The following is a 24678-nucleotide window of genomic DNA, read 5'->3' as shown; positions in this document are numbered from 1 at the left end:
AATAATTTCAAATTATGGCAATGAAGGGTTAAAAATCTCTTAACACAACAAAACTTTCTAAAGATGTACAATAATAAACTTGATGGTATGAATTAGGAGAAGTTGTAGAAAGGATTGAAGAAATCAGGTTTTAGGGTTTAAGGTTATATTTGTTATTTGCATGTTAAATTATTTTGCATTTGCATTTTGTAAATATATATTTGTTAACATAAATATGATCTAATTTTATTCACGTGCTCTCTATATATAGAAAACAATTGTAATACAAGAATCAAATATTAAAATTATCTTATTCTAAAAACAAGGAAATATATTTTAAAATAAACAAAATAAATTAAATCTAAATACTTAAAACACAAATAAAAGATTCTTATCAAAACTATTTTATTATCATTAAGATATTTTTGTATATTCCTAATAACAACCATGAAAATCATATAACTATGTTTGACACGAGAGATGTTATATCATGTTATGGACCTCACAAGGGAGTTAAAAAATTGAAGAGTTAATATATGTTTAAGTCCCTATTAAATGAGCTATTTGTTGAAATGGTTATATGAGTTAAAATTTAATAAATGACTAATTTGTGACAACACATCGATATTTTTAATTAAAGCTGATATATAATATTTATTATGTTTAACCTTTGTTGTATTTCATAATTAACCTTTACCTTATGCATTTCACAAACAAAATATTTATTTTATATAACTAAATTATATATAAATAAATAAATAATTATATATAATTAAATTTTTACTGACTTTATATTTTAATATTTATAGTTTAAAATTGAAATTTTTAGTTTCTCTCTCTATATTTTTTTTCTCAATCTATTTTAGTCTCCATAGTTAGAAGTAAATATTTTTTTTCCTATATTTATTTATTTTTTAAATTCTTTCAGTACTTATTTTTTTTTTTTGTAATATTGTCCTTTTTTTTTTTTTTTTTTTTTTTATAGATGTGATAAAGACTTTCAATTTAGTAATGATAAAAGAAAGAATATCAATTACGATAGTTATAAATGAAGATAAAAAAAGAAAAATATTATCATAAAGAATAATTTATAAAAAAATTATCATTCAAAATAACCATTTGTATTTAATATATAAGAATTGAATGGTTATTATATAAATATAAATATAGCACATATTTTCAACATTTTAAACTGTTTTTATTATTATAAATGATAAAAAATAATAAATAATGATAATAAAATCAAAATAATAAATAATTATTATAAATTAAAACAATAGCATTAAAGATAATTTTTTTTATAAAATTTAATGACTATACCGTATGATGTATTATTAATATTAACTCAACTATGAATTTAAAAAATAATAAAATTATACATATATTTTGCATATACAAATACAATAATTCAAATAAATATTATAATGTTAAAATAACAATAAAAATAATTATTATAAAAATTAATAATTTACAATATTTTATATTTTTAATATTAGATAAAATTTTATATCCATATATATTATATATTATCGATATTAACATAAAAATAAGTTATAAATATAATAAACATTTCATATATTTGCTTAAATTTAAATCAGTGAGTAAATCATGAAAAAAAAAACTAATTTTTATATTAAAAATAAAAAATAGGTTTTGTTATGATTTGACGGCGCAGGTTAAGGAAGAGCGCATCCTCCGCACATTCTAGAGATACGATGGAACGAGTGAGGAAAACCCTAGATCTGAATTCCCCTCTTTATAAGCACTCTCTTTCCACCATTCTCCATATTCATATTGTTTGCGCCGCTTCACTCTCTGCTTTCTTTGTTTTTTCTTTCTTAGTGTTTGTTGATTGTTGGAATATGGAAGGGGACAGTGACGATTTCTGTGATAGGTCTCGTTCGTCGTAATTGGCCTTACCCGCCTTGCCGACCATCCTGCTATATCACCACCCATATTCTGAGTCCCTCTTTCTTTTCTTGCTTCGGCCTATGATTAAACTCATAATAGACAAGCATATGTCTGAATTCATTCATGTGGATCAAACTAATCTTCTCTATGAGGCCAACTCTCTCTTTCTTTTCCCTTTTGTTTCTATTATTTCAATCTTCTTTTGCCAGTGATGAGAGCAATGGTAAATATGTTTTCTATGATCTTTCATGATTACAGAACCACTACTGCCTTCCTTCTGAGGCTATGAATATTCTTTATTGGAGACTCATGTGATGATCAGAAGCATAGTTCACATGATTTATCTGTGATTATTCTTTATTTTAGTCTTTCGCTCCTATCTGATGATCTCTCCAAAATATGTAATTCTGTGTGCTAATGAAGTTCTTTGATTTGAATATTTGGGACTTTTCGTCTGCCCCTTTAGCAGTGTCTCGGAGTGCTTTAGGGATGAACAAGTCCCTAACATTCAATGCTTCCATCCGATTCACTTTGTCAGCTCTGTATTTTCGTATTTTGCTGATCATTGTAGGATGGAATATTTAATGCATTATGCATAGTCACTTGTTGATTGTTAATTTGATTAAGCAGTTGAGTCCATGTGCATTATCTGTGATGATTGAAATTCCTTGTGCTGTTTATAAGCGAATAACTTGTTGTCTGTGATGATAACTTTGAAGGCTTGTTTCTCTAAACATTCGCAGTGGCCGCCTAAGAGCTTTCGCCTTCGCCAGGCTTGAGAGCTAATGCTGCTTCCATCCTTCCTTGGATGTCTGAGACCACCAATTTCTTTTTTTTTTTTGTCTGTTTTTAGATGGATTTTTATGTGAATATATTTTAGATAGTTCTATTATTCGGCGATGACAAATTGAAAGGCTTGTTTCTCTAAACATTCGCAGTGGCCGCCTGAGAGCTTTCGCCTTCGCTGGGCCTGAGTGCTTATGCTGCTTTTGTCCTTCCTTGGATGTCTCAGTTTTCGTAATTTTCATTTTTTTTTTTATTTTGACGAAACTAAAATGTTGATGATAGAAAGTTGCATATTACTAAGAAACTCAATGATGATAAATCCAAAGGCTTTGTTTCTCTAAACATTCGCAGTGGCCGCCCAAGAGCTTTCGCCTTCGCCGGGCTTGAGAGCTAGTGCTGATTTGATCCTTCCTTGGATGTCTGAGAGTTTGTCAGTTTGTGTATTATGCAATTATATAGTATATGGACGCTTTGCATATGGATTCGCATTCGGTTTATCACGAAAGTGTTATGTCATTTAAAGTTTTAAAATAGTGGTTTGGTATTTTTAATAAATAGTTACATCCCAATGATGACAAATCCAAAGGCTTGTTTCTCAATACATTCGCAGTGGCCGCCTAAGAGCTTTCGCCTTCGTCAGGCTTGAGAGCTAGTGCTGCTTTTATCCTTCCTTGGATGTCTGAGGGCAATTATTTCTTGTTTGTTATTCCTTTGTATTCAAGGGTAGTAAAGTATGTCTCTTTGTATGACTAAATTGATAATGTAACTTTATTCTGTTTTATATCTGAATTGTATGTTCATTCTATTTTATCAATGTTAATTTATCCCGGAATTGATTCATTTTTTGTGTTGATGTCTTATTGCCGGAGGCATTGAAGATAGAATATGGGAAATTGTGATCTCAATTGTGTAAATAATTCAGACAGCCAACAAAATGGCACGAATGGAAGACTATGGACAGAAAAATATTAACAATGAAGATTACAGTATGACATTTGGACGAGAAGTGTTTTTAGAAATAGTTGTTTAACAAAATTTGGTTCATTTCTCTATTTATAGAAGAAATTGGTTGTAATAATACGTATTCGACTACTGAATGAACAGTACAAATTAAGTTAATTTTACTTATTTTACTGTGGTTATTTGATGTGTATCTTATTCAGGGTGTTTACTAACAATTTGTATAGTATAGTCATGACATAACATGAAATTGTTTAAAATTAAGTAATAATTTTTAAATAAGTAATGTTTATTATAAATTTAAAGTATTAGACGACACTCTTTCCCTTCTAAGATACTATTTCAACCGAATAATACTAGTTGAATATCAATTACGGATGTATGATATATGAATTCTTTAAATATTAAGAAAAAAATACAAAATTACGCAATTTGTTCATTCTATGTTTTCTAGTGTTGGATAAATATCCATAAGTGCAAAATCAGTCTATTAGTTGTTGAATGCCGATTCACTGTCTGAAAAATAGATTAATAGTAATGGTTAATCTTACAAAACTTGGCATGATAGCAAGGTACATCAGTCCACCAAAATTTCGTATCAGTCCAAGTTTTTTCCACATAAAATCCAAAATATTGTAAATGGGAATTAAAGCTTTTTTCTATCAATTATGGGCATTCAAACTTTTTTGCCCGCCTCCAGACTCCAGTACTTAATTATGTATGTAATAAAGAGATAATGCATTCATCCTATCCCAGCAATTTTTGTTGATCAAATAACTATTTTGAGAAAAGTAGAAGCATGTATGAACGAGTCAATCATAAATTTATGAAGATTTTTGTTTCACTTGAATGTTGAGCATTGGTTCATTTTAAAAGAGTTTAAAAGATTTGATGAGTCTAATTCCGCCTTGTTATATCCGTGCTTCAGTTCGTTTTTGCATAAATGAACGAGGGAATGGACAAAAAATAGTTGACATAAAAAGGAATTGTCATGCACTGTGTTTAATGGTATGAATTTGTCCGGTTGAATTCTTCAAAAATTTTATACTCCATTAACTATTATGCAAGATATCAAAGATGACAATAAAAAAATTATTGTGTTTATCAAATATTACTTTCCTTGACAAAAATATTACTTTTACATAAATGAGAATTGAATTTGAGAACATTATAACATTCTTTGAATTCTAAAACAGATCTTATAACTATTGAAAAAAAATTAATTTTAGCATATCAAATCCCTTTTTATAAGTATTAACCATCGTACAGATATTTACTATGAATTATTGGACAAAAATTAAAATTACCATCATGGTTTAATTATAAATAAAAATAAACATGTTAAAAAGTTATAAAAGAAGAGTGTTTTATACAAATATAAAGATTGCTAATGAACGTTTAGTTCTAACCACGTTTTAAAATGGAAAGTACATTAAATAATTTTTATAACTCGCTTTGAAGCAATATTATTACAAAATTATAAATTATTATAAAAAAATACAAATTTTATACATTTGTTATCATAACTACCAAAATAGGTTAATGATGATATGTTGAAATAGATACATTTTTTTTTTATTTATTACTCGCTGTGGACCTATATATAATAATAATAAATTCTCAAGTTTTTTGAACTCAATATAAATAAATTTTAATTAATTCGACTTTATTTAATATTCTTAATTTAAAAATATTCCTAAATCAATAAATGAAGTTACTTTATGATTAATGTAATTAATAATATTTTAATAAATATAGTATACATTTTTTTATAAAATCATGAAAATTAAATATATTTAACTATATTTTTTAATCTATGTGAAATTAATTTATTTTTTGGCTTATTTATAGGTCGGGAGTATAAAATACATGATATTACATAGAAAAATTGGTAAAAATAACGTTCTGTATGTAAATTAAAAAAGGAAAATATTCGATACATTAAAATTTATAGAAATTACCTTCATATTACCCCCGACAAAATTATATCTGAATTATAGATGCAAAGAGAGGATGCGTTTGTTCAGAGTTACAAATTTGTCCCAAAAGAACAACGAACGGAATAATACAGCTATGATTAGGAACATTAAAAGCTAAATAATTTTTTTTTGAGATATTGTTTGACAAGTTTGTAGTCATGTTTAAACCAACTTGGGTTGCGTCTGATTTTTGAATTTAATACAAAGGTGATGAGCATTTACATGAGCCAGTGTGGAGGAACCTAAAAATATTTTTCTAAGGAAAGGCCCTATTTGTTTTACAAATAGAAAGAATAAGAAAATTGAGAAAGGCAGCGGTCATACTCATGGAGATGGCAGTGCAGTCTCCTGGGAGGTTTCAACCGAGCAAGTTTCCTTAGATACTGTGCCGGCAACTCTATTTGGTGGCCAATAGCGAAATACTGATCTACCTATGATGTTCTTCGCTGGCAGAGGACCCCTAACAAAATTACAACATAATTAGCAACTACTGCACTACATGGAAATAAGATTACTGAAGATAATTAAACACATCACCATTACCACACGTGGGAATCATAGCTGTTATTGCGGTTGTCTCCCATCACAAACACGTACTTCTCTGGCACACGCTGCAAAACAAATATTATTAAATTAAACACAATGGAGGACTTGCCACATCACAGTCAATGTTTTATGTCATGCAGTTCCATAAGTACCAATAATATTAAAAGCTACAACTTACGATGGGTTTCATCTCATAAGCAGGTGGTTCAAGGATGTAGTCTTCATTCCTCTCAACCCCATTAACAAAAAGATGCCCTTTACGAACCTGCAAATTATTCAATTGCTCACATTTAAGAGAGCAAAGCGCTGAATCAAGTTTAAAGTTCCAAGTACATGTAACAACCAGTAGCCTAGTTACCTAAACTTTTGAACAACTAGAAAACATTAAACTTCCCTCTGAAAACAAGAAACAAGCCAAGTGGAAAAATGAAGCCATGAAATAAAAAAAGACAAAACAAGACCATGAAAATACAAAATAACAATTAGTTGTAGTCACTAGACATGTCACGCACATGAGATAGAACAAGACAGTAAAATTAGCTCCACAAGGAATTGATCAAATAGTTAACAGTCAGAAACACAATATAAGAGTATGAATGCTCTTCTCCAAAGATCTTACCTCCACAATATCACCTTCCTTTGCAACCACACGCTTTATAAAAACATCATCATCGCTATATCCAACTTCTTGAAGCACCGGAGGGCTTTTAAATATCACTATGTCCCTTGCACATGGTTTTCTAAAATAGTATGAAACCTGAAATCATGAAGATGTATCTTTACAATGGAGATGCAACATAGAAAGAAAGTCTAGTTGAATGTTGATGCCAGAATCTACTTAAAGTGCATAGCTATATGTTTACATGATTTGTCTCATGAGTGTCAAGGCCTATGGATTCGTATACCTTTTTGTGAAGTAGTCAAATTCAACATTAAACATTTATCATCACAGCAAATAGCTACAAATGCAAAACTATTATATGTAAAAAACTAAGCCAGTAAATAATCTGCTTCAGCAAAAAGGAATTTACCGATTAAGTAAAAAAACCTATCACACTCCCCATACTTGGAACCTTGTATGTCTCACAATCAGCAATATTTTTTCATTCATGCTTTACAAACATAAGAAACTTAAACAGCTCAACACAATTTTCAGACTGTCAACAATTCAATCACTAGTACTCAAACATAAGAAACTTTAGATATTTCATGAAAATTTTCAGTCAATCATCCCAAAAGTAGTGTCTTAAATAAATAACAAAAACCTTAAATCCTACGTTTCCAGTGCCTGACAGTGTCCCCAGCTCCCCGCACACTTTAGAAAAGCAACAATTTGTTATCATATTTCAAGTTTTCAACAAATAGATGAAGTTGTCACGTGATAATGTATCTTCAGTTCTTCACATAGAGTTGCATCGTAATTTATATAGCAGAAAGTCTAGTTGGTTACTGATGTCAAAATCTATTACAAGGACCTAGCCACACACACACACACGATATTGTCTCAGAAATATCAAGGCCTACAGTATCACATTACTCTTTCTTTTTTTCACGGAGTAAATTGAAAATTGAGCAAATCTCATCATATTTCAACTAGTTCCACCTTCTCTACAGTGAGGAAAGTGTACTTCACAATAAAGTACATTTACATTCATACAATTGAGATTGCAATAAAAATGAAATACACATATAACAAACTCTGAGATTAATTACACTTTCAAGTTTCGACCATTGATTATTAGTAATTTAGTATGCTTTATATCGTAAAAATTAGAGTTCTAAAAGACAAGGCAAAGTTAGTTACAAGTTCCTTTGGGTACCTTTTCAGCAACAATTCGATCTCCAACATCAAACGTAGGATACATTGACAGCGAGGGAATGTACCTCGGCTCCGCCACGAACGTGCGAAACGCGAGCGATATTGCAATTGCCGCAAGCACCGTTTTGGCGTCATCAGCAGTAAAATTCAACCATTCCGGCAAAGGCCCCGAGGACCCTTCTTTCTTCTCGGCATCCTTGTCGTCCCCACCGTCACCGTCACCGTCACCGCCGCCGCCGCCGCCGCCCCCGTCGTCGGACTTGAGCACCGCCTTGATGTCCTTGCCGGAATCCCTGAACGCTTTGCAGAGGATTGTGCGGTGAGAGAGTGGTGGTAACGGAAGCGTTGAATTTAGAGGGAAATTGATGAAATTGAAGAGGTGGGCACGGGCCAAGTTAGGGTTTTGAAGCGATGGGAGTGTGGGGAAGACGGAGAGGGAAAGCATAGCGTCGCACTTCGTTTGGGATTACGTACCACTTTGTCGGATTCCTTTCAAATGTTCATGTCTTACTCTTTTTTACTTCGTCAATCCTCATTCCACTGTCATTAGCTTAACCATTTTTTATATATAGTTAACATTTCTAAAAACAAATATTTTTAATTCAGAATTGGAAAAAATAAAATAAAATGAAAGTTTCCAAAGTTTTTATTTTAAATTTCAAGAATAATTTGTCACATTTTATTTTTCTTCTCCAAAACAGCCATAAAACCGAAGTTGTAAATAAAGCTAAAATGAAAGAGAGAAATGAGGATAGTAGAAGAAAAAAAAGATACAAATCCGTAAATTAAATGACAACACAAACACTGATAAATTGTCACGTCAAAGCAGAGCTAGAGAGGACAGTAAGTAATCAAAGGTTTATGAGGTGTAGGTATATGTGCTATGCTTTGTTCTGTGTACAACCCATTGTTTTCAAAATTTAATTTTAAAAGGAAAATTAAAAGCAAATAGCAAAAAGTTTCTTTCCACTTAATAAAAGAGTTTACATTAAAAAAAATACTCTTCGTCTGTGACGTTCTTACTTCGTCTTCTTCATGTCATGTGCTCCGGTGGATGAATGTGCCATTTGGTATCTATAGTCCCACATCGACTAAATGTAAACAACTGACAGGGTTTATATTTGGCAGACGAACTTATGGGTTGTCCCTTCGGGTACATCCGATAAAATTGGAACGATACAGAGAAGATTAGCATGGCCCCTGCGCAAGGATGACACGCACAAATCGAGAAATGGTCCAAATTTTTTTTGGAATTTTTCCTTTAGGCGTTTTTCCTATTTTTCGTTTGGTTTCTCCTCTTCTTCCTATGATCATGGTCATTAGGGGCCATGTTTGATACGAACATGGCTTGTTTTAGGCATTTCTTTCTTTCATGTAAACTGAACTTACTCCACTGTCCCACCTTTTGAACGAATACCATACTACTCAAAGAATATGGGGCTTGTGTTTTTTGAGACTGCAAAGGTAAGTTTACATAAACCGCAAGTGTCATATCTTTGAAGTGAGGAACCAAATGTTATAAAGTTTTCCATATTTTACGAAAGTTATGCTATGAAATATTTTGTCGCCCTCATTCAGTTTGTTTTTGAATACTGCTAGCACGCTCTTAAATGTTTCAGGTTCACTGTTAATGCATGTCAAAATTCATTATTCATCTAGTTACATACTTGATTAAACAGTCTCTAGTTTTTTTTTTAATTTTATTTTATATTCTAAATTGTCAAGGATCTGGCAATCTACAATTTTTCTACCTGTTGAAGTGACATCACATCCACTTTGGAATTTCATCTGGAGTTCATGGCATCCAACAATGTAGAAGTGACTTATGACTACTCGTGGCTCTGGATTATGAGGTAGTTGGATGAACTAGTCATGTATCTCTATACTATAAGGTATTTTGAATTCATTTCAGTGCTTATTTTACGTGTCTGATAATATGTATTGGTGATTCAAAAGTAAATGATTTGTCTGGCTTCTTTGAACAAACCAATGGCATGCCAAGAATCAGCAACCAGTTGCATTGTGGACATTTCAGGGACAACACCCCTCTTCCATAGTAGCGAGTAATTCTTCTGCTTTCTATGGTAGAAAGTTGAAACATTTTTGGCAATTGAATCAGGCATCATCCCATTGTCTTCAACTTTAGAAAGAAGTGCTGCAATAGACTTGAAAATTTGATACGTTTCTGGCTATTATACTGGCTTTAACCGAATTAGCGAATTCATGAAAATACAATGATCAAGAAAAAGAACCATGACATTAATCAATAAATAACTAAACTAGTTTCGCACAAAATGAAGAGTAGTTGGTATAGATGCTATCTAGCTGCTCAATGGAATGTCCAATTTATATAGAGTACTAATTACTAAATGCATCATCTGAAGAAGGAGAATCTGCACTAAGGTGTACTTTTGCTTGCTCAGTGGTCAAGCTCAGGCAAATCCGTGTTGTTTAGAGAAAATGTAACAACTATACCTTAAAATCCATACACAAACCCCACTCTCAGACACATTAGCTCCAGAACCAGTGCACAAAAACTAATCCTTAAATTAAAAGTCAAGAAGAAAATCCATATCTCAGACCTATCTTTGAATTGAGAATTGGAAGAAAAAAAAAAGGTTGTATAAATCGTTGTATGAATTATTGCATTATTTCATGTTTCTAATTTAAATAAAATTTGAAACAAAAATACAAAAAAAAAAATGAAAGTATCATCATTGTTGTATAATGGTAAAACTACATATTTTATGACAGAAATTGTAATATAAAAAAATATCGTTATAACTTATAAGACAGAAATTGTGATACAAGTGAAATTACAATAGACTAATTTCTCCTAAGAAGTTATAGCAGATTTTTTTATTTTTGTGCATTTCATAAAATACAATTAATTTAAATGATTAAATAAAATCGTAAAATAATGATTTAAGTAGGAAATAATTTATAATACTTGCAAATTAAAATTTAATAATAAGTAATAGTAAGAGAAAAATTTACGAATAAAAATTGTATAGTAAATATTTTAACATATACACTTCAAAATTTTCAGAGCTGGTTTTGGTCAGGGGTTTTGATAAAAATTATTTTTAATGGGTATACAATAAAAATTATCCAAACTTTATAAGTTTTATTAAATCGCGTCTCTTGTCCATATAGGATTATATTCAATCCCTCGTACCTATTCCAATAAAAGTGCATATGCCTGAAAATTAAGGCAGACCAAGAATGTCTGCAAATAAGGCAACTTAAAACAGTTCTTACTATCCTAGAGAGTGTCAATGCAGCTGGCCCAACAATAATTGATCCACCTCATCATATCTATTGCAATAAAGGACTACGAGGATACAAATTAAGAATCACAGCTATCGTCACTCTAATTCTTAGAAATAAAAATTCATTTGAGATTTTCCTAGTCCATTTATGAATGAGATTAACTCTCACTTTAACTTCTTTTTTTACAGTACCCTCACTTTTACTTAATCGGTTGATTTTTGTGTAAATTAAAACCAACATGTGAAGTGACAATTTTTTTTTTTAATTTGCTTTTGAAAAACTGTCGATAACAGGATAATTTTCTTCTTCTTCTTTTTGGTGAAACATGATAAACGGAAACAGCATAGAAGTTATTTACTGATTTAATTTTTTTTTCACAGAATGTAAAAGGACAAAGTGAAAGAGAAATAAAAACAAAAGTAAAGATGAATTAAATTATAAGTAAAGAAAAAAGTATTACGTAAAGTCGTAAATATTATCAAGCCTTTAGCCTTAAAGTGACCGGTTTTATTAAATAAACGTGCGCGTGTAAAATTACCTTAGCTAACATTTTTGTTAGTCATCATCTACAATAACAAAAGATGAGAAAAACAGTCCAATTATTACTAAACAGACAATTGAAAAATCTATTTCAAGTCTGAAGATGATCACAACAATATCAATGTAACAATTAACTAAGCCTTCTTCCAGTCCTAAGATATTATTAATAAGTTAAAGACACACACACCACAGGCACAATGAATAAAGTCTAGAGTGCAAGATTGAAATTTAGAAACGAAAATCTGGAAGGTGGGGTTTCTGCCAATAGAATACGTGGTAAATTTTGATCCTGCCAATAGAATGCTGGCGTGGCCTAATCCACTCCCCAAGTGTATTTGTCTTTTTCCTATGTCAGCCTCAAAAAAGTGCCCCGAAATCTTATTACGATAAATATTTGTGGATAAGAATCTCCGGTGCATGCCACACACACGAAACCCACTAAACTCCAATTGGATCTTCTGCTAACTATGTAACACAACTTCACTGCTAACTATGCACACCCATAAGCTCCTCAACCGTTAAACTAAGGTACCATCTCCCGTCCTTCAACTTGTTTCCTAACTATTCTGAACAACGCCATCAACTATGCAGCATGTAGTATAATTTGCTTCTTAGTCATGAATCATGATAATGTGTATTTTTAGATTTCGTTGCCAAGCTTCGACTCTGATGTTGATTAGAACGGTCCAATCTAGATGCCCCAGTTGGACTTGGTTTAGATATTTAATTATTGTTAAAACTTGAGCTGAGATGTTAGACAAATGGTGCCACTTTTTAGGAGTTTCTATTATCAATTTGGGAAATCATGATCTGTTCTACCATCAAGGGTGAGAAGCCTCTGTCTGTGCTTTGTCAAGTTACACTTGGGTGATTGTCTGTTCGTTTTGTATTATTGTTGCTGTAAATAGCAAATTCCCATGATCCAATTCCACGTTCAGCTTCTAAAGTTCCCACCCCAAACATGATTTTGAGTTATAGATTTTCTTCTTCACTGTTTACTTAAGGATTAGTTTTTGTTCACCAGTTTATCAATAAAACGAAATTTCTGGGGCTAATGTGACTTTGAGTGGGGTTTGTATATGGAGTTTAAGGTACAAGTGTCCCATTTTCTCTAAATAAATTTGATTTTCCCGTAACCGTGACCAAGCTAAAAGCACACCTTTGCACAGATTCTCCTTCTGCAGATGATGCATTTAGTACTCTATATAAGTTGGACACTCTATTGAGTATTGAGCAACTTAGACAACATTTATACCAACTGATCCTCAATTTATACGAAATTAGTTTAGTCATTTCTTGGCTAATGCCATTTTTTTTCCTTTATCCTTGTGTTTTTGAATACGCTAATTAATGATAAGTTGATAACCTTATCTAGTTGATTCTCTTGTGTAGTCTTGATGGAATAACCCAGGATGAAGCATCTCAGTTACAGCAAGCAATCTTGCTAGCTCTGGTAGCCAGAATCTGATTCTGGCCAGGATAGGAAGGTAATTTGCTGAGGCTTTCGGAAGCAGTCAAGATTGATTTCTGAGAATCAGCTTAAGTCTACTCGTCAATCATGGATAGCAGCCAGAAGGGAGCTCTCATGAGTAATGGAAGTGCCAAAGATTTATCAGTCATGGTAATGTGAACTATATAATTGTTTTTTTATCATAACTATGTCAGAAAATCATGTGTGCAGTTAATAACATTAGCTATGAACTGTAATTAGCCTTAATTATCCCTATGACCTTGACCATTAGACATTTATAGAATATTACTTTTTCATAGAATCACTATTCTTGAATTCTTAGATCTTATTCAAACTTGTACAGATACATGCGTTCATGAAATGACCACTCTTTTTCATTAGCTTTAACTTTATGGCTGTTTGAGCTATGGCTTGTGGCATTTAAAACTAATAGGAAGGGGCAAAGATTACACTTGATTATATTAATGATCTGAATGAGTGTTTTATATGACTGCCATCCAATTGAATTTGTTACCAAAATGACCATAAGATTGATAAAAATTGACATCAGGTTCTGAAACAGAAGCAGTACAAGAAGAACCAACCAAAATTAAGTTCTACTCCAGAAGAGTCACATAATCAATCCCACTGTCTTATCTGTAGAGGGAAAAACAGTTGTCAAACAGTTCATTCAAGAACAAAACTGATGAATACTTTGATTGGAAAAGGGAAGCCACATGAAGCTCAGGCCATCTTCAACAATTTGACTGAAGAAGGTCATAGACCAACTATCATAACATACACAACTCTTGTGGCCGCTCTAACCCGCCAAAAGCGTTTCAAGTCTATTCCTGCACTTCTTTCTAAAGTTGCAGACAATGGGATGAAGCCTGATTCAATACTTCTCAATGCCATGATCAATGCCTTTTCCGATTCTGGCAAGGTAGATGAGGCCATGAAAATCTTTCATAAAATGAAGGAGTATGAATGTAAACCAACAACTAGTACTTACAATACCCTCATTAAAGGATTTGGGATTGCTGGAAGGCCCCATGAATCTATGAAATTGCTAGAGTTGATGGGTCAGGATGAAAATGTGAAACCCAATGATAGAACATATAATATTCTCATCCAAGCCTGGTGCAGCAAGAAGAAACTGGAAGAAGCATGGCATGTTGTGCACAAAATGGTGGCTTCAGGTCTGCAACCTGATGTTGTCACGTACAACACAATGGCAAGGGCATATGCTCAGAATGGTGAGACAGACAAAGCTGAAAGATTAATATTGAAAATGCAGTACAACAAATTGAAACCTAATGAACGAACTTGTGGTATCATAATAAGTGGTTATTGCAAGGAAGCCAATATGACAGAAGCCTTGAGATTTCTATACAGAATGAAAGAGCTTGGAGTGCATCCAAATCCTGTAGTTTTCAACTCTCTTATCAAAGGATATCTAGACATTACAGACACAAAAGGAGTAGATGAGGTGAGTTCTGTATCTGATACTTTTCATAAGATCAATATTTTCTTGTATGCATTTCCCCTCTACATTTTTTACACACTGAAGGAACATTAACACAACTGCAAGGTTAATACTCAAAAGATAAGAACCGTTTGTTGCATGTGTATTTCATGTTTGTATCCTGCTGGCCTGTGATTATTCAGTTTTTAATATTGTGATGAAGATAGTATAACTTACAAACAAAGATTGTTCAGGCACTGACATTGATGGAAGAATTTGGAATCAAACCAGATGTAGTGACATTTAGCACCATCATGAATGCATGGAGTTCAGCTGGGCTTATGGAAAATTGTGAGGAGATATTCAATGATATGGTGAAGGCTGGGATAGAACCTGACATCCACGCATACAGCATCCTTGCAAAAGGCTATGCGCGTGCAGGACAGCCACGAAAGGCTGAGGCTCTTCTGACTTCCATGAGCAAATACGGCGTACAACCAAACGTGGTGATTTTCACAACCATCATCAGTGGATGGTGTGCCACTGGCAAAATGGATCGCGCTGTTAGACTTTGTGAGAAAATGCATGAAATGGGAACTCCCCCAAATTTGAAAACTTATGAAACATTAATATGGGGATACGGAGAAGCAAAACAACCAGGGAAAGCAGAAGAGTTACTTACTACTATGGAAGAGAGGGGTGTTGTCCCTGAAATGTCCACTATGCAACTGGTTGCTGATGCTTGGCGTGCCATTGGTTTGTTCAAAGAAGCCAACAGAATTCTAAATGGTTCAGAAGAAGAATCTGAACTAGATAAAAAGTTTTATAGTGACAAGATGCCAGTGCAAAGCCTTGAGAGAATTTATAACAAGCAGAAACTCGGTGCTTCTCACTCTAATGTGCTGCAAATACCTAATGTAGTGGTAGCTCACCCAGAAAGAATTACCAATGGCAACATAAGAAGCCAAATGGTAGTTAAACCATTTGACAACATGCGAAATGTTACCACTTCCATGTTTTTTGTTCGTACAACAAGTTCATATGGAGTACAAGCATTGATTGTAAATAGGCAGCAGATTCAAAATCACGTTGTTAGGCCTTTCCTTGACTGTTGCAAAGTAGTGTCAATACTTTGTTGAGGCGACTTTCCACTGTGATGATCACTAATTGATTAATGATGAAACACAAATCTTACCTGAATAGATTTGTCTAATTCCGTGACAGTACACCATGCCAATGAGTTCAGGGGGAAAAACTGTAGATATCATTCATGGACTTCAGAAATCAGAACATAGGCATGTAATTTTGAGAAAATGCTGGTGTAATTTCCATTTGTCGAACTGGTGCTACTCATATTCACTATTCAGTGTTCACTTGTCAATGAAATGTGTACGCTACATCACAAGAGAATTCATTGATTTGTATTGTTGTGTACACTGAACATTGTTGGGAAATCTTCTATAAATAGCACTTGGGAGGAAAACACCGATAAGTATAGAACCATATCAATCAAATCAAATTGCATCGAGACCAAATGCTTACATTACAAATGAGAAGAGAACATTATCAAATTCAAGCTTTAATTGCAATCTTAAATCTTAATCCTTCTATTATTATTTGTGTGTTCTTCTAGTTCTTTAATATTTTTTTTACTCAAAATCAGTCCATTAATATCTAAATTATTATAATCACAATTTCAAACTCACAAATACAGAGCTAAGCCACACAAATCATTTAGTTTTGAATCACCGATACATATCATTAGACACATAAAATTGAGACTAAAATAGACTATTATTAAACCTCATAAGTAAACAAAAAAGGACGTAGTAAGTTTTCAAATGTACATTTTTCAATTAAAATGATAAAAAGTAGCATGCAATAGCTTATATATGCTCAAACTTTTCCTCTAGCCGATGATCCAATTCATAAGACAGTTCTTTCACATCCATGATTGCACTGCAGATATATACACTACACATTTCAGGTCCACGAATTCAGAATAGCTTATAGTATAGAGAAACTTAACTAGTTCATCCAATTACCTCATAATCCACAGCCACGAGTAGCCATAAGTGACTTCAGCATTTGTTGGATGGCATGAACTCGAGATGAATTTCCGAGAGGATAACCTTTATGATGTCCAAAGTGGATCGGATGTCACTTCAACAGGCAGCAAAATCGTAGATGGACAGACCCTAGACAATTAGAATGAAAAGACACACCAGTTAGAATAAAAAATAAAAAAAAGACCAGAGATTGATTAATGAAGTATGTAACATGACGAATAATGAATTTTGACATGCATAAATTAAACAGTGAACCTGAAACATTTAAGACCGTGCTACCAGTATTCAAAGACAAACTGAATCAAGGTGAACCTGAAACATTTATTACACTTGCTGTTTATGTAAACTTATATTTGCAGTGTAAAAAGGACACTTCCCAGTTTCATTAAACACAAGCCCCCTCTTCTATAGTCCATAAGGTATGCACTGTACAGAATGTTCAGTTTACAAGCAAGGATGAAAATGGCTAAAACAGCCCATATACTTTTGAAATATTCCTCCTAATGACCATAATCATAGGAAGTAGCGGGGAAACCAAACTGCAAAATAGGAAAAACAGCCAAACGAAAAATTCCAAAAAAAATTTGGACCATTTCTCGATTTGTGCGTGTCATCCTTGCGCAGGGGCCATGCTAATCTTCTCTGTATCGTTCCAATTTTATCGGATGTCCCCGAAGGGACAACCCTTGTGTTCGTCTGCTATATATAAACATAGTGAGCCTATTACATTTAGTCGATGTGGGACTAGAGATACCAAATCGCAATACACAAGTTCTACACATGAAGAAGACAAAGTAAGAACGTTAGAGACGAAGACTATTTTTTTAGTGTACTCTTTAATTAAGTCGGAAAAAAACTCTTTATTATTTGCTTTTGATTTTCCTTTTAAAATTATATTTTGGAAACAATGGATTGTAGTGTACATAGAACTAAGCACCTGTACCTACAGCCTCACAGACCTTTGATTACTAACCCCTGTAGGCTGTAGCTTTGCTTTGACGTGACAAATTATCCGTGTTTTCATTTAATTTACGGATTTACATTTTCTTTTCTACGATTCTCATTTATCTCTATCTTTTTAGCTTTATTAAAAATTACGTATTAATAACTTATTATCAATGTTGTGGCAGAATTTAAGTTAACAAAACAATAGTTTGAGGTTTAAAAAGATTTATACATGAAAGTTTAAATAATTATACATTTTTTATTTAAAGAAGTTTTTCTATAATGATTTTGTAACAGTATTAAATTATTTAAAAATCATTTTTTATATTAGACTAAATTTCATACTTTAAATCCACAAAACTTATGAAAAGCAAAGGAGTTAACTATTTTTTTTATGCTAGCAAAAGAGTTAACTATTAAATCCTCTCTTCAAATATAATTAAGAAAAAAAATCATATATAGTGATTGAAAATATAAAATAAATGAAAGAAGGTCTATATTGAATAATTGATTGAGGAGTGAAAAGGTCAGAACTAAGACTGTGAAAATGACATGCTCTAAATGCCTAATTAAAATCTAATGCTTCCGTGGCAGCCAAATATTGATAGATTATTCAAGTATATATATTGATATATATACTCCCAGTTTCTAGTTTCTTAGAATGTCTATTGTCTAGGCTTCCTCTACATATCTTAAAAGATCATTATAATTTACTGGGTTCAATTTGTGATCTAATTGAAGAAACAATCGTAGTTGTTTCCGGATTTGATTCTTTATTTGATATGGGTTAGTAGTCTTGTATCCTAGAAAAAAATTTAATATCACTAATTTTTAAAAATTAAGAGAGAATTTCATTCTATAAACTTTGAAATTTGAAATTTTGTTTATTTATAAGGATAAAATTCAACATCTAATATTATTACTGTTGAATCTGGATGGGTAGAATTTTGTGTGGTTGTGTTTCATTTTAACCTGATTAAACCCAAAAAGGTTTCGATGGGGTAAGCCCAACCCAAGCCCAAGAACAAACAAATGCGCATGAAGTTCAAGAGAAGTCATGGGGCAGCCCCCAAAATCTGTAACATTTTCTATCTTATATAGTCTTTTCCCAAACCAAACTTCATTTTGTTTTGCTACCACCACCACCTCGTATCTGTCATCTGGTAGCTACGTTGGTGGAAAGAACAGGAACATAAAGAAGATGATTTTGAAAGTGTGGAACTGGTACCAGAATTGCCTTTCTGTTCACCCAGTGAAGACCCAAGTCATCAGTTCTGCCATCCTCTGGGGTGTTGGAGACCTCTCTGCTCAGTACATCACTCACTCTGCTGCAAAAAAACGACTTCAACTATCTGTAACATGACAACCCTTTTCCCTTTTTCCTTTTTATGTCTCTTTCTAATCACTCACTCTCTTGTTTTTTCCTTCATATCAATTTCCTGTCGAAACACTGCCTTCTCACTCTAGGATTCTTGTTATTTTACACACACTTGCTAACATGTTTTCGCATCCTAATTGCTTCTGTACTTACATGTTTTGCATTTCTAAAAAATGACATTTTTTTTAATGGGAATTGGGAAATACCAGCTGACTTTAATGAAAATATATATATCATCAATACTTAAAGAATCTTTAGTTTTAAATGGTGCACATCACCATTTTGATGCCCAGCTTTTTTCATTTTGAATTTTTATATCTCGTGGTGGTTTCGGCAATTTACCTTGTTGGAAAGTTAAGTTGGATTGGCATGTGCATTATTTTTTGCTTGAATTGTGAAGCTGGTTGATTTTGAATTTTGATTTGGTGATTATGGACAAGGTTTCTTGGCAATCTAAGATTATATATTGATGTGGTAGGATTCAGATGCTAAATTTATGGTCAACTGGAACCGCATGGCTGTTACAAGTATGTTTGGATTTGGTTTTGTTGGACCGGTTGGCCACTTCTGGTATGTGAATCCTATTTTGTTCTCTTTATTTACCACCTTGCCGCCACTGCCTAGTTATTAAATTGTGTTTCTTAATAACTGATAAGTAATCATGTAATTCACCGGTATAGAAATTCTTCAATATCATAGATTTTGTATTTGTCAAGTAATGGAAAGTATGATTTTTTATGTGGGGACTGGGGCCTTTGTGAATCAGTTTGTTACATGAGATTGCAGTGGGGGTGGGGGCGGACTTCTTAATCATGAAAATTACTTGGGATTTTTTTTTTTTTTTGTGTGGAATGTATGAGGATAGATTATGAACTGAATTAGAATGGTTATAAACAAGGAGGTATAGTATATATCAATGCAAGATACTAAAATTTTAATCATATATATGGATATCATTCTGAAGCATTTGTTGACCATATCATGCCATCTACTAGGTATCTACTGCATTTGTAATCATATGCATTCTGATTTATACATGCACTTGAAATCTTGAATGCATTATTGCACTTGAACTCAATGGACTTTTCCTAGTTATAGAGAGACTCCATTGGTAAGATAGTGAGAGCATTAGTTATAGGAGTTGTAGCCTTTAAACAAACAATACTTGCATGGAGAATGTAATTTTTGTTCAAAGGTGGTTGTAATTTTAAAAGTGGAGAATGCGTTGAGATAGCTTTGGGATTTTAAGATTGATAAGTGTGACATTTATTTCACTAACCATCATGTCTTGTAGGTATGAAGGCTTGGACAAATTTATAAGGCTTAGGCTTGGACTAATGCCGAAGTCTGTGCGATCCGTGGCTACTAAAGTGGCAATGGATGGCATAATTTTTGGTCCCTTCCATTTGTTGGTGTTCTTTACTTACATGGGATTATGTGCTGGCAAGAATCTTCCTCAAGTGAAGGAAGACTTGAAGAGGAATTATGTCCCAGCACTGGTTTTGGAAGGTGGCGTGTGGCCAGTTGTGCAGGTTTTTAATTTTTGGTATGTTCCTGTGAAGTACCAGCTTCTCTATGTAAACTTGTTCTGCTTGCTGGATAGTGCTTTTCTGTCATGGTTGGAGCAACAGAAGGATGCACCTTGGAAAAAATGGTTTCCTTCATTTCATTCTACGAATGAGAAAGGAGGTAAATGCTGATGGAACAGAAAAATTGATCGATTAGAGCTTTTTTGATGTTTTGTAAGTTGTGATAGATAAATATTTTTGCTATGTTTATTGTTGCCCAGATGATATTATAAAAATGATTACGCACAGAACAAGTTAAGGCCATCGTTAAACAGGTTTAGCCAAAAGGCATTCGTCGCTCGTGTCTTAAAAAATATAATTATACAAGTCTCATGGTAAATCATATCTTTGAAATTTTGGTCTTTGACTAAACTAAGTCAAATGGTGCCTATATAGTTCATGTAGTGGAACTTACGTAATGGATTGTTGAGTCTAATTATTATAGAACTGCACAAGCGCAGTTTATAAGCATGCTAAGAAATTATAAGCATATAGTGGAATCAAAGACAATTATAATTTGACAAAACTATAATTTTTGTTCTTTCAGTTTGCTTGTTGCACTGTAATGTTGAGTGGGCGAGGGTCAACGATACTGCTGCAGTCGAGTCAACACTCTTTCTTTCAAAATTATACTTTATAAAGATTGTCTTCTGTACACTAAGGAATCATAGTTCGTCTTCCAGAATGAGGTAAAAGATAACAACGTAATCTACGAAGAACTAAATGCGTATTAAGTAATGTAAATTTAATACTTCATGATCATATTTTAAGAGAGGCACTAGGTTTAAAGTTAAAGTCTAGATGACTAACATGAGTCTCGGGACACGGTCCTTAAACTCTTGAGACTGGAAATTTACGATAATGGGAATTTGGCTACACTTCCTTCCTTTGTTTTGTTTCGCTGTGAGCCTCATTCTCTTTTCCTTCTTGGGTCCATGAGCGAGTCCGTATCTTGAATAGATATGCAATAGGTTTGGACCCCAAGTCTCTACATTACTCTGATATCAAGCCCAAATGTTAAAAGAAGCCATTAACTTTCTACATACATGTGTTGGGGTCTTCTTCGTAATTAAGTTTAGGCCCTTTACTGGGGTAACATTTTCCAGTGGAAGTTGCCTACTAATTTGTAATAGGGTCCATGTCTTTTAGTGCTTTTCTTGCCATTGACAACGGCAGAGCTTAGCGGAGATTTAAGATGAGGCACACCGAATCTAAAATGGTCAAAATCTTAACTCAAAACTGGGCTTCTTGCCACTTTTGGAAAAAAGAGAAAAAGAGATGGGGTTTTGTTGAAGAAATTGGCACTTAAATTGCATTGGTTAAAATATTTTTTTTTAATCTCAATTATTTTACGTAATTTACTTTTTACTTTTTATATTTATCTTTTTTAATTTTTTAATTATTTATAGTCTTTATCATTAATTTCTCTATAAAGTTGTTTCCTTGTGAGATATGTGAGCTTATTAAATCCACTTGATAGTAATATATTTAACTTTGTAGACAATAATGTACTTGTGAAACAAGTGGATAAAAACCTTATTATCGTCTTTCTTGCAGTGGAGTGTAATGGGTTAAAGTTCTTGTGAAATGAAGGGCGTATTGTTGTCACAATCTTGTCAATGTGTGTGCTATTTTTGGCAAAGCGTAATGAAGATCTCTACCACATCAATACAAAAGGGACAAAGTTTTGAAGAAATTATCGGTAGAAACTAAAAAAATATTTAAAAGGGTAAACATAAAAACTAAAATGGTCTATTTTAAATTATAAAAATTAAAAGTAAAATAAGTGAAATTATAGATATTATAAAGATATTCTAACCCATTTTTAACTAATTGCATTTATTGTTTTGCTTGGTGAGACATGTAATTGGATGTATGTTGAGACAAAATTCACTTGTGGTTGTGTCGCTGCACTTGGTTGTAGTACAATTACTTTTATATCAACTAAATAAATAACTATTAAGTCAAAGTTTATTGTTCTTTGGATTGTTGATTATCAAGCTTGAAATTGAGAACTTCTTCGCAAATATTATGTTGGGAATATAAAATTAAGAAACGATGTGATATCACAATTGTTGAAAAATAAAAAATTATCATGTTTAGTTAATAATGAATTTGGCTTATCCTTTGACTTTAAACCCTTGGGTAAGATATTATTCGCTAAACATCGTGAGTTATTTAAACACCAAAGGAAATTGGATTTTATTAAAGCCACTTGAAATAAATAATAATAGTAAGCCAACCTTTATGATTGCAGATCTCTTGAAGAAGGTTTAATGGAAAAATAAGTTACTAGTTAGTTCTATTAGCATTAAAATTGATTTTAATCAATTTTAACTTTTCAATATCTTCCTGTGGTGTGAAAAAGGGCTATAGTTGCATTAATGAGAGGACAATTTTTAGAATTGAGTTTTATGTGATTATGAAAAAGCTTGACCTCTTCTAAATATTTTAATAATTTTCATATCTCTTATAATAAGTGGTGTATAATTTATAGCGTACACTTGATGAAATCATCTATATGAATGTCAAGTAGGATGGCTTGCACAAGATTTTGACGAGATCTTTAAAGCACTCATGAATATCAAGCGCATGCATAGCTTGAAAACGCAACATAACAATAATGACAAGGATTGTGGGGATGTATTGTGATTGGTCAACTCCTGATACACATGGAGTATTTTGGATTCAATAGCTTGCTACACTCACTATACTATGTGTTAAGTTTTTATCAATCTAGGTATGGTTTAAAAGTTTGCTACACCAGATCCGATGTATTACATCCTATTTGAGAATCCAAAATGATTTTCTAAAACTTTTGAAATATGTGAAGATTGTTATATATTTTGAGATATTTTAAAAGGTTAATTTATTCATGAAATTATTTTGAATTTAAACTTAAGTTCAAAATAATTATTTTAATAATTACAAGTTTTAAAACTTAATTAATATCAATTTTAATGAGATATTATAATCTGATTGTTACAATTCTAATTAATTGTAATTATCAAAAGTATTAAAAATTAATTAATTTTAATTATAATAATTAATTATAGTTACAACTGTTAGTATCTCCTTCTATAAATAGAGAAATAGTAGGAGTCATTGGTATTACTATTTTTTCTTCTGTTCTCTTTGATCCGGATTAAAAACTTGTTAATTCTGCATTCCCAATTTAGGTTAATGCATTGCATGCTTCAAGAGTTAATCAGATCAATACATGTATTTAGCATCATGGTCATGGTTTGTTTTCCAAATTGTAGACATAAAATAAAAAGATGAAAAAGAAGTGCTAATATTATTTTAGTTGTTTGATGAGTCTCTTAATTTAATAAATTTATATTGAAAAATACATAAATTATATTGTTAAAAAGGGTGGGAAATTATTAAATGGTGTAGGTAATAAAGGAAAAATGATATATACATTTTGGCACGCCATTTGGATCGTGCTTTATGTTTTAGTTTTTTTTCCCAAGGCTTTGAATGAGAAGAAGACAAAACTAGTGATACTAGTATTGATTACTAATTGTTTGCACTTGCATATGCTTACTACTGGAAGACACGAATAGGAAAGAAACCCCCACTGTCACTGGACGCCTTAACACGATCATCTTAGTTTCGTCCACATTTGTAATAGGCGCTATCTTAATGAGCCTCGCATCCTTCTTTGCCTTCATCTATCGGCATTGTCGTCGCCTACTAGTTTGTTTTGCTCTTCGGTGTTAACGTCATCATGGTCTACTTGGACAAGTTTGGGAGACCAAAGGGAAAACGTTATGGAAACTCTTTTTGAGGATAATATTGATGGAACAAATGTTCAAATATTTTTTTTCTTAATTTAAAGAATTTAGATTTTTCAATTGAATCAGGAATTTAATATTTTGTAAATCAAAAAACTATAATCAGCAAAGTTACTTTATTTTTGTTTTTTAGCTTTCTCACTTTGTAATTGATGACTAAACCGCATACGAGATATTGTCCGCTTTTGCGTTTGTTGGGCCGTCACAGTT

General features: G+C 32.3%; 3 protein-coding genes, 1 long non-coding RNA gene and 10 other non-coding genes across 16 annotated transcripts; 11 read left to right on the top strand and 3 right to left on the bottom strand.

Annotated features, from left to right (window-relative positions):
• The first annotated feature begins 1849 nt into the window (after window positions 1–1849).
• LOC114916264 (small nucleolar RNA Z43) lies at window positions 1850–1946 on the top strand. The gene has a single exon (XR_003804654.1). It is a non-coding gene; the product is annotated as a small nucleolar RNA Z43 (small nucleolar RNA).
• Window positions 1947–2093: 147 nt separating this feature from the next.
• Window positions 2094–2175, top strand: LOC114916266 (small nucleolar RNA U83). The gene has a single exon (XR_003804657.1). It is a non-coding gene; the product is annotated as a small nucleolar RNA U83 (small nucleolar RNA).
• A 17-nt stretch (window positions 2176–2192) lies between these two features.
• Window positions 2193–2282, top strand: LOC114916262 (small nucleolar RNA snR60/Z15/Z230/Z193/J17). The gene has a single exon (XR_003804652.1). It is a non-coding gene; the product is annotated as a small nucleolar RNA snR60/Z15/Z230/Z193/J17 (small nucleolar RNA).
• An 86-nt stretch (window positions 2283–2368) lies between these two features.
• Window positions 2369–2473, top strand: LOC114916269 (small nucleolar RNA snoR99). Its single transcript, XR_003804660.1, has one exon. It is a non-coding gene; the product is annotated as a small nucleolar RNA snoR99 (small nucleolar RNA).
• A 113-nt stretch (window positions 2474–2586) lies between these two features.
• LOC114916244 (small nucleolar RNA SNORD14) lies at window positions 2587–2710 on the top strand. Its single transcript, XR_003804635.1, has one exon. It is a non-coding gene; the product is annotated as a small nucleolar RNA SNORD14 (small nucleolar RNA).
• A 71-nt stretch (window positions 2711–2781) lies between these two features.
• On the top strand, window positions 2782–2905 carry LOC114916246 (small nucleolar RNA SNORD14). Its single transcript, XR_003804637.1, has one exon. It is a non-coding gene; the product is annotated as a small nucleolar RNA SNORD14 (small nucleolar RNA).
• Window positions 2906–2979: 74 nt separating this feature from the next.
• LOC114916245 (small nucleolar RNA SNORD14) lies at window positions 2980–3104 on the top strand. Its single transcript, XR_003804636.1, has one exon. It is a non-coding gene; the product is annotated as a small nucleolar RNA SNORD14 (small nucleolar RNA).
• A 135-nt stretch (window positions 3105–3239) lies between these two features.
• LOC114916277 (small nucleolar RNA SNORD14) lies at window positions 3240–3363 on the top strand. The gene has a single exon (XR_003804667.1). It is a non-coding gene; the product is annotated as a small nucleolar RNA SNORD14 (small nucleolar RNA).
• A 2350-nt stretch (window positions 3364–5713) lies between these two features.
• LOC109803413 (chloroplast processing peptidase) lies at window positions 5714–8517 on the bottom strand. The gene is made up of 5 exons (XM_020364975.3): window positions 7982–8517; window positions 6781–6918; window positions 6340–6426; window positions 6159–6226; window positions 5714–6075 (listed from the first exon to the last, which is right to left on the bottom strand). Exons 1-5 carry the CDS (start codon window positions 8423–8425, stop codon window positions 5940–5942), a joined length of 873 nt encoding a protein of 290 aa, XP_020220564.1. The 5' UTR covers window positions 8426–8517; the 3' UTR covers window positions 5714–5939.
• A 606-nt stretch (window positions 8518–9123) lies between these two features.
• LOC114916248 (U6 spliceosomal RNA) lies at window positions 9124–9226 on the top strand. The gene has a single exon (XR_003804639.2). It is a non-coding gene; the product is annotated as a U6 spliceosomal RNA (small nuclear RNA).
• A 2939-nt stretch (window positions 9227–12165) lies between these two features.
• LOC109803410 (uncharacterized) lies at window positions 12166–16142 on the top strand. 3 transcript variants are annotated; one of them, XM_020364973.3, is made up of 4 exons: window positions 12166–12321; window positions 13186–13414; window positions 13827–14732; window positions 14963–16142. In XM_020364973.3, the coding sequence occupies exons 2-4, from the start codon at window positions 13352–13354 to the stop codon at window positions 15845–15847; spliced, it is 1854 nt and encodes a 617-aa protein (XP_020220562.1). In that variant the 5' UTR covers window positions 12166–12321; window positions 13186–13351; the 3' UTR covers window positions 15848–16142. The 3 variants fall into 3 exon arrangements, with proteins under 3 accessions (XP_020220562.1, XP_020220561.1, XP_029128185.1); XM_020364972.3 differs by having other exon boundaries at window positions 13815–14732; XM_029272352.2 differs by lacking the exon at window positions 12166–12321 and adding an exon at window positions 12343–12620 and having other exon boundaries at window positions 13815–14732.
• Window positions 13572–17718, bottom strand: LOC114916177 (uncharacterized). Its single transcript, XR_003804523.2, has 3 exons — window positions 17033–17718; window positions 16754–16906; window positions 13572–16667 (listed from the first exon to the last, which is right to left on the bottom strand). It is a non-coding gene; the product is annotated as an uncharacterized LOC114916177 (long non-coding RNA).
• Window positions 17356–17458, bottom strand: LOC114916247 (U6 spliceosomal RNA). Its single transcript, XR_003804638.1, has one exon. It is a non-coding gene; the product is annotated as a U6 spliceosomal RNA (small nuclear RNA).
• A 1031-nt stretch (window positions 17719–18749) lies between the features above and the next one.
• Window positions 18750–20932, top strand: LOC109804127 (protein sym-1). The gene is made up of 3 exons (XM_020365908.3): window positions 18750–19076; window positions 19579–19670; window positions 20395–20932. Exons 1-3 carry the CDS (start codon window positions 18780–18782, stop codon window positions 20798–20800), a joined length of 795 nt encoding a protein of 264 aa, XP_020221497.1. The 5' UTR covers window positions 18750–18779; the 3' UTR covers window positions 20801–20932.
• Window positions 20933–24678: the final 3746 nt, after the last annotated feature.

Source organism: Cajanus cajan, chromosome 2, assembly GCF_000230855.2.
Source record: "Cajanus cajan strain Asha chromosome 2, NIPB_CcT2T_4, whole genome shotgun sequence".
Taxonomy (NCBI): Eukaryota; Viridiplantae; Streptophyta; class Magnoliopsida; order Fabales; family Fabaceae; genus Cajanus; species Cajanus cajan.
Note: the sequence above shows the minus strand (reverse complement) of the source record. Positions and strands in the feature narration are given on the sequence as shown.